At 28.0% G+C, this 11,928-nt stretch overlaps 1 protein-coding gene across 5 annotated transcripts in view; it reads left to right on the top strand.

Annotated features, from left to right (window-relative positions):
• Positions 1-11,928, top strand: part of Tnks (tankyrase) — a 35,433-nt gene that overhangs the window by 10,395 nt on the left and 13,110 nt on the right. For all 5 annotated transcript variants that reach the window (XR_001343956.1, XM_014429295.3, XM_014429298.3 and 2 more), the window contains 7 exons: positions 910-1,031; positions 1,817-2,018; positions 4,492-4,632; positions 5,675-5,801; positions 5,906-6,004; positions 7,567-7,732; positions 9,000-9,219. Coding sequence is in view for 4 of the 5 variants with exons in the window: in XM_014429295.3 (XP_014284781.1) it covers positions 910-1,031; positions 1,817-2,018; positions 4,492-4,632; positions 5,675-5,801; positions 5,906-6,004; positions 7,567-7,732; positions 9,000-9,219 (1,077 nt within the window). In the remaining variant the exon portion in view is untranslated. The remainder of the gene's footprint in view (positions 1-909; positions 1,032-1,816; positions 2,019-4,491; positions 4,633-5,674; positions 5,802-5,905; positions 6,005-7,566; positions 7,733-8,999; positions 9,220-11,928) is intronic.

Here is an 11,928-nt window from a genome sequence, read left to right as displayed (position 1 = left end):
AGACTAACACATAGATTAAAAGGAAAATATAATAAAAAAAACCGGTTACAGGAAACACTTGAATGAATAAATAAGTTTAAAAAAAAAATTGTATTAATAAAATAAAATAATTTAATGAATAAATACGTTAAAACACACAAATAGAGAGGTCAACATATTAAAATGAATAAATAAAAAAAAGTATAATCTCCTAGCTAAATCCCATGCAGGTGATGGTGTATGATCCCCAGGGATTATTAAAATAATTGAAAAAAAAAATTGGGCAAACTCAAGATTGGTTGATATTTGTGTAAAAATTATGCTCAATATTCAATTGTTTTCTTCTTCTTAATATTATATAATTTGCAGGTACAAACTATTTGTTGTCTCTCTTAAAAAGTTAGGATTTGACCCTTTAGCTGACTAAATGTTTCTATATTAAAAAATTATATTAAATGTGCTTTAATCTTTAAATATTCGGTGGAGGAAAGTCTGTGCATTATTTGTATTGGAATTTAATATTTGAAAAATTATAATTAATTTATTTATTATTATAATAAATTATTTGGTTAATATCTCTATGGTATAAAAAAGTTAGTCATCACTGCATAATATTTTACTATAAATTAAAATGCTAGGATTAAGATTTGACATTTTTTTTGTTTTCCTGCTTACACTATATTGAAGAAAAAAAATACAATGTGAACTACAGAATACATGTAAATTAAAGTTATACAATTTGAGCAACGAGTAGTACAATTAAATAAACAGTTGTATAAGGGAGGTTGGTCTGCTGTTGGGTAGACAGGACGTATCCTCCTGCTTTATTATATTTTTAAAAATATTGATAAATAGTTATAAATTAAGAAATAATTTATTTATTATTATAAATATTAATTACTATTAATTTATTTTTATGTGACATTGTAGATGAATACAAAGGCCATTGTTTTCTCGATGCCTGTCGTCAAGCCGACCCATCTCGTCTGAAGAAGTTAATCTCTTCAGAAATAGTCAACTTCAAGCATCCATATACAGGAGATACTCCTTTGGTAAGTTAGTGTTATATGGTATGTGTGCATTTTTCAGCCATAGTAATTTTGAACTTGATGTGAATTAGTTTATAAACATACGTTTGGCTATGTTACAAGAATCTAAATGCCTGCTATAAATAAACTTGATTGTTATTTTGAGCTATGTATTTGAAGAAGGTCTTAACTTAATTTTTTTTCCAATAATTTATTTTGTATTACAAATAATTTTTTTTTTTTTAAAGTATATTTTCTCCTTTTTTTCCCAATATCATGCTTTACTTAAATAGTGGAATATTTGGCAAAAAAAAAAATACTTTATGTTGAATTTGGCATATTGTATAGATTGTGACATGTACTGTGGTTACTTTCTCACAACCCTACTAGTTTTGGTACAGTCTATAGAGGACAAAAATAGATAAAGAACTCTCTGTCTTCGGTAATATCTTTGCAACACGTCCACTTCAAAACAAAATCAAAACTTTTTTTGTTTTCTGATGTGTCACTATTCAAACAAAGCAGTGATATTTGTGATCACTGTGTGCTTTGAACTCTTAAACTTGCAATACTTTGGTGTATATTGGTTTTCTCGATGTAAATAAATATATAAGTGTGACAAAGGGCCCCATGGATGGTTTTAATCACTGAGAAAAAATACAAAACAAAATATTTAATTTTTTTTGTTTCAGTAAAGAAACATTGCAAATTTTATATATTGATTTGTGGCTTTTAAATATTATCAAATATGTTAATCATATCAAGACTGTAAAGTATATTTTGCGACTTATCCTAATTTTTTTCCTCAGCATGCAGCATGTTCATCTCCTTATCCTAAGAGAAAGCAAATAATCGAAACGTTGGTTCGTAAAGGAGCCCATTTAAATGAGAAGAATAAAGACATGCTGACCCCATTGCACATAGCGACTGATATGGGACATCACGACGTTATGGATACTCTGCTGAGGTTAGGTGCTAAAGTGAATGCTTTGGACGCTCTAGGACAAACAGGTTCGTCACCATTATCAAGATATCTCAATATAATATAATCAATAGCAATCTATATAGATTATTCACCTGTTAACTGTTAACCCATAATTACACTATCAGTATAGTCTTATGTTGTGGATTAACAGTTAGTTCTTTGGAATTTTACCAAAACAAATTATGCATGCCTCTATTGCTAAAATCACAAAATTTAAATTTTATGGTTATTTTTCCTTGTATTACACAAGGGTATCAATAGACAGGAAAAAGTGAGGTAATTTCTACAAGCTCACTAAAAACTCAACAAATTTTCTAAACATTTATTGCTATAAAATTAATTAGAAAGATACTAAATAAAATTTGAAAGAATAGGTACACTAATCTTTTTTTTTTTCTTTTTGTTTACCATCTGCACTCACAACTTGGTGTATCTTTGAATTCTCTGGCAAATCATACCAAGTGTCCAAGGTTTTGCGTTTACGTTTATTCTTTCATATTCTCCACTTTATGGGTTTTATCGTAATTGATTTATACTGTTACGGTGGTTTTTCAGCTATATATAAAACAGAACATAAAAGTTTAAAATACTTGTTTATAATAAAAAAAAATAATTTTTAAACTCGATTACCATATTGCATAATTAGAAAAAAATAGATAAGACGTAGTTATAGATAAAATATGTGACAATTTTTTTTTCACTTCCTTTTGTGGAAACTCTGTATTTCTTTTATTTTTATCTAAAGTTTTTTATATCCGATTATTTTTTTAGAATCGTAATTTATTTTTAAAACTAAAAGGAACATGGTCTGGGTGTGGTCAAAATAACTTAAAAAAAACAAAAAAAAACTATTTATTGTGAACCAATGTTTCACACCACGTTGACATTGCTTGGCTTCATCAGGTCTAAAAAAGATGCAAACATCTAAAATAAGGTAACAGAGTTAGATAATAATATAACATGAAACGAAAGTAAACTACATTATGGTTTAAAAATGATGTCAAATATGTGAAAATTTATATAAAAATGAACAAAGAAAATAAAATAAGATATTAAATGAAAAGTATAAATGAACAAGAAATACAAAAAAAATTAGACATATAATGAAAATGGAAATAATAACAAAAACAAAAGTAGAAAAAAATTATAAAAAATATAGTACACACTAAAAGATGGAAAATAAGAATAAATTAAAGGTCAAGAAAAGATTCAAATAAAGAAAAAAAAGGAGATCCATCTTACAGAATGAAGGAAAGTCAAAGAATGGTTTGAGATATCAACTGGGCAGGAGAGTGGGAACATTTTATGGTTGACTAATGACGGTACATTTGAAAATAAAAAAGAAATAAAATAATTTCAACCTAAAATAATATTAGGAAATACGAAAAATTATTAAATATAAGTAGACATTAAATGATAATATTTATAATAAAGGAAACAAATAAAAAATTAGAAAATACGATAAATGCAATAAAAATTGAAAAAGTTTATACAGAAAGATAATAGAGTAAAGAAAATAAATTATTCAAAATTGAAGAGAGATACAAAAGTATTGTAAATAATATAATAAAATCATAAATTATAAAGCAATAAATATTTTACAGGCACATGATAAGAATGGACCAAAGCAGACTAAACAAGAAACTCTTTGACAGAATCCGTGAATATAAGAGTGTTGGGGGATATGTGAAGCAAATGAGGGAGGAAACAAAGAAATTGAAAATAACTAACAAGTGCTGCCTGGATAGAGAACAGTACAAAAAAAAATTGTAATAAATAAATGTTCTTGCGGCAAATAAAGAAAAACGGAATAGTACTGTGTGGTCGGAAGAGAGGAAGCAAAGACATGCAGAAATGATAAGAACTGGGAGAAAAGAAGAGAAAAAGTAATGATATTTGCATGGTCTTGAAAGGCTGTTCTATAAAAAAAACAATAAATGTAAATATAAGATGGAAGTATGAATTAAAAGTAAAAATACAGATAAAATATATAAATGTAAGATATAAAAGATTAGTTACAAAGTTATATAATAAAAAAAACATAAATATGAAGTAATGAATGTTAATAGGTGAATATGAGAAAAATATAAAATACAGATTAAAAAAATGGAAGGATAGTAGGTAAATTAACTTCTGAAATGCAGAACATAGAGCTAAAATAAAAAGATAAATTATTGAAGTTTAATTAGGTTCCATTACATTTTTTGGTATGTTGACTTTTAAATATAGTAGTATTTTATATTGACGAAATGTTAATTCTATTTAAACTATTCTACAACTATTTAGATAGTGATGGACTAATGATTTATTATAGCTCCGCTAATGAATAAATGAGTTCTGAGGATCCATTTCTCAGGGATGAATACTTAAAGGCCGTAATTTTCTTTCTCAGATTCATGATAAAATTAAACGATTATCGTAAAACATCAGATAGTTTGAGAATGACTCAATTTGCTGGTTATTTTATTTAAAGATTAACGAATAATTTGTTTATTGCAGCCTTACATAGATGCGCAAGAGAAGACAATATTCAAGCATGCAGGATATTACTGTCCTATTCCGTTGACACGACCATTGTTTCTCTCCAAGGTTACACTGCACTGCAAGTAGCTGCAGAAAATGTTCATAAAATATTGCAAGGTAAACGATATTCTTGTTATTGTAATTTTTATTTTTATCCTTTTTAATTTTTTTTTTTTTTAGTTTATTTATTATTATTACTTTCCTACCACTGCCAGGAAAAATATTGTAACTCGATTAAATATTTTATGTGCTGTTTTGAAGAGGCCTTAGCAATTATAGAGCCTCTGAATCTAAAAAATGTATTTTCGTGCGTTGGTCTTGACTTACTTAGGACTCTTTAATGGGTGAAACAATTGTGTTTACTTTTTTTTAGTTTCGTTTGATCTTAGCTCCTACTGCCTATCTGGTGATTGCATATTAAACCAAGAAATCGTGTTTTTTTATCGACCACAGCTCCATCAATTTTGATGAAACTTTCCTAAAATCCTTATGACTTTAAAAAGTAGGAAAAATTTTTATGAAGAAGAATACATTTTATTTGTGCATAACTTTTAAAGTATACCTTCTATGGAAAATTTTGATTTTCCATAATTTTTTTTTTTTTTTTTTTATGATATTCTGTGAAGAGAAGTACATTTTATTTGTGTATAGCTTAAAAAGTTGGTAGGTATGCATTATATAGAACAGTTTTTTAAAGTATCAGTGAAGTTACAGATTATTAGAATAATTATTTTTTAAAAAATTGTCTCTAAAAATTCTGGTGGATGCCCATTCACTTTAATTTCTCTAATAAGTTAAAAACTATATAGCTTCTGCACCATTTGGAATTCTTATTTTTAAGATAAATAAATAAATTGTCAGCAAAGCTAAATTTAAAAAAATAAAAAATTTTAATTGGATCAGTATAAGGGAAAATATAGCAAACAGTTTTTGTAACCAAATCAGTAAGCAAAGTCGTGTGAATGGACCTGATTTTTTTTTTTTTTATCGCATTTTTATTGAGTTGTGTTATTTATATATTTTTTTCAATGTGTGTGTATTTTATTTCATTTCATTTTTATTTAGATTATTTTTATTTCATTTTTTTTTTTTTGTTTTTTTTGTTTTTCATTAAACCCGTTTTGTTTTAAATTTCTTTTTTTTAATAATTTCTTATTAGAACCACCAGCTATTTTGGATTTAGAGAACAAATTGCTGGAAGCTTCGAAATCTGGGGATTTGGACCAAGTTCAAAGGCTGTTGACCTCTTATCCACACATCGTTAACTGCCGAGACTTGGACGGAAGGTAATTATTCGAATGAAGTAGACTGTGAACAATTGTTAACATGCTTCAAGTAGATTGTATAATTAATGCTCCATTACATAGAAAGTCATTTTAAATTCCTCTAGGCACTCGACTCCGTTGCATTTTGCTGCTGGTTATAACCGTGTTGCAGTTGTGGAATATTTACTATCTCATGGTGCAGATGTGCATTCGAAAGATAAAGGGTAAGTTTTTTTTTTAATTGTTTATTTTGTAATGTCTGTTATATTTTGTGTTTTGCCATAATTAGATTCTATAATTTTATTTTAATTAGAAGTCATTTGTTTCTTTTATTTCTTAAGACTTTAAGGTGACCTATAGCTTCAAAAAAATTTATAAATCAAAAATTTATTTTTTATACTAAAAACTTTTCACATCTTTTCTGAAAAGAATATATATTTATATACACACACATATATTGGAAAACAATAAATAAACTATAAAGTAGAATTAAGCTTGTTTCATTATAGTGCTTTTAAAATTTATTATAAGATATAAAATCATATTTCTTTGTGGATAATGTTCTAGTTATATAAATTATTTTTCATTTGAGTGAAAAATTAGGTTCATAAATAATTTTAATTTTTAAAATATTTTTGTAATTATCATTTGAAATTTATATTTTATTTCAATTATTTTAAGGCTCTTTAACTGGTTTTTGAATTAATTTAATTTTTTATAAATTTCACCCCAAAAAAAAAACCACAATTTTCTAACACTTTCAACTGTTGTTTGGTCTAGAAAAAACTGTAAATCTTTGTTTTGAAAAGGTTTTAACACTATTTTCAGTTTCATTGCTGTTCTATACTGTTTAATCTTAAAGAATAGATTATTACTTCAGCGATTGTCCTGATAACAATAATTCAAAAGATAAAAATCGATTCCCATAAATCATGTATTATATTACTTATGTATCTTTTTTGTCGAAAACTAGATGGTAAATTAATTAACATTTTTTCTATGTTTAGGACAATGCTGTGGTTCCTAACCGATGGTCCATGAGCCATAGGCGGGCTGCGGGAGGGTCCCGCAATACATATTTTTGGGAAAATTTATTATTAGAACAATTTTATTGTTTACTTTTCCAGATGTTTAGGAGCCAGCTGAAGGTATAACCAGCCAAAAATTCCCAATAAAAGGGAATCAAAATCCACTTTTATGCTTTTAAACAAGAGTGTTTAGTAACACCAAAGGAGCAATAGGACTGTAGAAAAAAATTCTAAAGTTAAAATAAAAATGTTATTGTCGTGACTCACAAATTTTCTTTTAACTATTTTTATTTGGAAAACTTTTAAAATATTCTCTAATAGATAAGGAATTAAATAGTGTCAACATTATGTTTTTATTTCTTCTAGTTCCTGGGAAAAAAGACTGACAAAAATCTGCATTTTCTATTCCCTCCCAGCTCTACCCATGGGGTTCCCTTAAGAAAAATTAGATAATGGTGGTATTGAAATATGAACAAACAATTAAATATTTATTATTTTCATATATTATATGTTATTTTCTAAATGTTCTCTTCTATTTATTTTATAATTTATTTAAAATTGATTAAGCTAGAGTATTTTCTTTAGTAAAAGGATTTTTACAGAATTGCATGTTAATTCATCGGTCCAGTTGACAAATAGTGGATCTAATTTGTGCTGTACTTGATGATTTTTTTAAAAGATTTTTAATAGAAAGTATTTTGTTATTAAATTGTGTTTTTCAAAAATTGTCTTTGATTATTATTTTATTATTTTTCTAGAGGGCTAGTTCCTTTGCACAACGCTTGTTCCTATGGCCATTATGAAGTGACAGAGATGTTGGTAAAGCATGGAGCCAATGTCAACGTAGCAGACCTTTGGAAATTCACTCCTCTTCATGAAGCTGCGGCTAAAGGAAAATATGACATTGTGCGACTTCTTCTACAAGTAATTTTCTTTGAAGTTTCATAATTGTTCATGTTTTTACAATAAGTAGTTTTAATTTTTTATTCTCCCGTCATTACTAATTTTGACTCCAAGATATTGGGACACACTAATCTGTTCCAGATTTGAGCCTATACTAATCACGTTAACTTATTCCCTATTACCACTTTTAGACACAACCATGTTCTTATATTTCGTTAGGTTAATGGTATTTCTTTTTCGGCTCAGTGCTTCCTCCCATTCTTGTAGTGCTTTCAAGGTTCCTTTGTTTTCTGCAACAATGATAATATCATCGGCAAATAATTAATCTTGAATATATACAGGATGCATTTTCCAGTTTCTTGATTTCAGTTTTGGGCTCCTTAGTTTAGCTTCCCATATTATTGTATCGCTAAATTACTAATAATAATGCCCTTAAGCTGTTCCCTTTTTCTACTCCTGTTTCCATTTCAAATTGATTTGATTTATTGCCGTTGAGCCTAACTATTCCATATACTTCTCGATACAAGATAAGGACTGTTTGGGTTAAGACAATGAGATTCTCTTTATCTTCGAATCTTATTATCAGTCTATCCATTATGATAATAGTACAGATTAATGTAGTATAATACATTTTTAATTAATGTATTTCTTTTTCTTCTCTGCTTCTCAGGTTGTCCAACGAGAGCTTCTTTATTTCCTTCCTTTCTTCCATCCACTAACTTCTTACTGAAAAAAATTTGCTCATTCTTTCAAAATGTTTGATACTTTTTCTTAATTTTCTCTACCTTGATAGCTTTTATATGAAAGTCAACTTTCGCTGTTATAAGTGAGAAATGATTATATTTTTGACTTGCTCTAAATAACTAAGTGAGTTTTAACAATCCCCGTACTGATAACCAACAGATTTTACAACTTAATATCAAAGCAACCCACCAACATTTACCTGATTTCAAACTTTTATGGGAGCCGCACCATAGCTCAGGGGTTAGGCGCAAGTTTATCGTTGTGAGATCTGTGGGCAGTGCCGGTTCGAATCCAGCCTTGGGGCGTTGACTTTTTCACCAAGTGGCGGTCCCACAAAATGAAAAACTTGACCCCCAACCATGGTTACAATAGGTTGGTCACCTGTTGATAACTAGGCAAACATCACCTTTGACGTGGATAGCCTTAAAAAAAAACTTTTATGGTTACATATAAATATGTTTATTATTACTATTCAACTATTTTAATCATGTTTCCATTTATTGTTTATTGATTAAATAGAACTTTTTTTTCATGTTTCATGTAGCATGGAGCTGACCCAACAAAAAAGAATCGTGACGGAGCGATGGCCGTTGAACTTGTGAAAGAAGGCGACCAGGAGGTTGCCGATTTGCTTCGGGGTAATGCTGCTCTCCTTGATGCGGCTAAGAGAGGTAATCTAGCAAGGGTACAGCGTTTAGTAACACCAGAGAACATCAACTGCCGCGACACCCATGGCAGGAATAGTACACCACTTCACCTTGCAGGTACATTTTGCAATCTAAAAAAAAAATTTAGTTAGAATTAGTTTCATTCTAGAGACATATCAAAAGAATTCTTGGAGTCAGCAAAAATTATATAGTTTTCCGATAATACAATAGTTGAGACGAGGTGTTTCTGGAATGATCCATTGATATCATAAAAATCTTGTTATTGACTTTTTTGACTTAGGAGGTATTATTGCTCAAGCAAAATAAATCCTATTTTAATGGAAATTCATTTTAAAATTAATAGTAAATTAATTATTAAGAAAAACAGGATTGTAAAAAGAAAAAATTGGTTGTTGCATATCTTTACTAATTTAGAATTCAAGAGATCAGGATAAGTCCATGTTATTTCATAATTCTTGAAAATCAATCTGAATAAAAACTGAAGTGATTTTTAACTCGTTCTTTGCTGGGTACTTGATCATTACAAAAGTCCTTGTGTATAAAATGTTATATCTACATTTCACACACATTAAAATTATCATTCCAAATACAGGCGTTGTCAATGTACATTTTTTTTTTTTATTCATTTAGATAATCTCAACAAATATGATCCAACCAGATGACTATATCTATTGATTGGTGCCAAAATAACACATAAAAATGATAGACATAAGTGAAATTTATTAATCACAATTTTAACTATTGGGGCTTGGGGAAGGCTACTACAATTTATGAGGTAGATCAGTACAATGTGACTTGATCTCTAGTGATTAAACTAATGATTCAATTAACGAATACTAAAATGAAAATAAAATAAAAATAATAATAACTGAAACGACTTTGAAGTGAATGATAATTGTTCAACGTTTCACCCCAGTTTGTAGGGCTTTGTCAGGACTAAAAAAGATAAACTATTAACATTAGTAAAAAATAAATGGAAAATTACAAGGGTATACAATGAAAAGTAGAAATTAAATAATAAAAATAAAAGGTTATAAACAATAAATGAAAACGGAAATAGTAACAGATAAAAAAGAAGAAATATAAAAGAAAGTAGAAACTTAGAGATGAAAAAGGGGATAAGAATAAAAAATTTTCATCTCTTAGTTTGTACTTTCTTTTATATTTCTTCTTTTTATCTGTTACTATTTCCGTTTTTTCCTTTTATTGCTTATAACCTTTTATTTTTATTATTTAATTTCTGCATTCCATTGTATGCTGTTGTAATTTTCTTATTACTTTTTACTTTTGTTAAGTGTTTGTATCTTTTTTAGCCCTGATGATGCCCTACAACGTGGCGCGAAACGTTGGCTCAATTAAAATAGTCATTACTATTTGACATATTCCATTTATTACTACACACATTCAATCAGCTATCTTCCACTTTAATCATAATATTATGAATGATCATGTGGAGTTAAGAGAAACTACAGGGAGATATGGTCATTTGGTGAATCAAAATCAGTTATCGGGAATCATAGAAGTAATAAAGTACCGAGTCAAATATTTCTATTTTAGTTTTCTTTGTGGTTGATTTATTTATTAGTTCTTCTTTAAGCGATTGAACAGATACGGTACCATAAACTCATCGTCAGGAGTATATTAGTTGTTTATGCTAGTGTTCAACTAATAATCACGTGTTCAACTTAAATCAATATTTTTAATGAATATAATGAACAATATAACAAAACAAAGCAACACAATATTTATGAACCATAGCATGAATTATTGTTTTGTATTTTAAATTAAAAATAAATATTTTTAAAGTCGAATGAGGAACCTAACCTTAAAAGTAATGAATATACAAAGAGTACTAATATTGAGGAAATTTAAGTTTAAATAAACTACTGTTAATAGGTAAATAGTTTAAATAAACATTGTTAAAAAACTAAATAACTGAATCTTAACCATGTGGTTTGATTTTTCCATCTGTATGGCATTTTCATTTTAACTTGTAAATAAAAGTAGAATAGTTTTTAAAATGAATTTCCAGTTTAATTTTTTTCTTTATATAATGGCAAAAAATTTCATATTTTTCAGTCCTGTTTTCATTACTTTTGAAGTTTGCTTTAGTTAGGTTTTAATTATTTTTCTCTCTGAAGAATCAATTGTTGGTAAGGTATGATTTACCATCGTATATTTTATAGAAATAACAAATAGTACAAATATTCCAGTTTTTGTTAGTGTTTTTTGTATTATTTTTCTGAACCGATAATGCATTAAAAAAAGTAATCATTCATTTGTATTTTATGTTTTGTTTTTTGAATTGGTGCCTGTTTTTGGCTTGACTCTAATATGGTTTAATGAGTATTATAGAAATTTATCTTTATGATTCTTTGAGATAGTTTTTCATTATGTAATATTGATTTATAGGTAGGTTTGTTGTTATTATTTCGTGCTATTTGTTTTCTTTTGAAGGAAAAAAACAATCCTCACTTATCCTTTTCTCTTTATTTTATCTTGCGGACAACATTTCGGACTTCCGTCCATTTGTTAGTCTCATCTTAATTATTCTATGTTTCATAGATTATCTTTGAGGGATTTGTTCCGACTTCTAAAATTTGTCTTATTGATATTCCTGAAACTATTTGCAGATCTCCATCTACCTGCCATCCTCCTGTGTATTGGCAAAGAGAGAGTCTTTTTTCCTTGAAAAGAAAACAAATGGTTCAAAAGATAAAGAAGATGGTCAGAGGTGGCAGTCAAAAGAGAACGCTTGACCGCAGCCCTGACTATCTTCATATTTTGACATTATATGGTCAATTA

This window comes from Halyomorpha halys, unplaced genomic scaffold, assembly GCF_000696795.3.
Source record: "Halyomorpha halys isolate HHAL.00 unplaced genomic scaffold, Hhal_1.1 Scaffold783.1, whole genome shotgun sequence".
Taxonomy (NCBI): domain Eukaryota; kingdom Metazoa; phylum Arthropoda; class Insecta; order Hemiptera; family Pentatomidae; genus Halyomorpha; species Halyomorpha halys.
The sequence above is the reverse complement of the archived record's forward strand: the minus strand, read 5'-3'. Positions and strand labels throughout refer to the sequence as shown.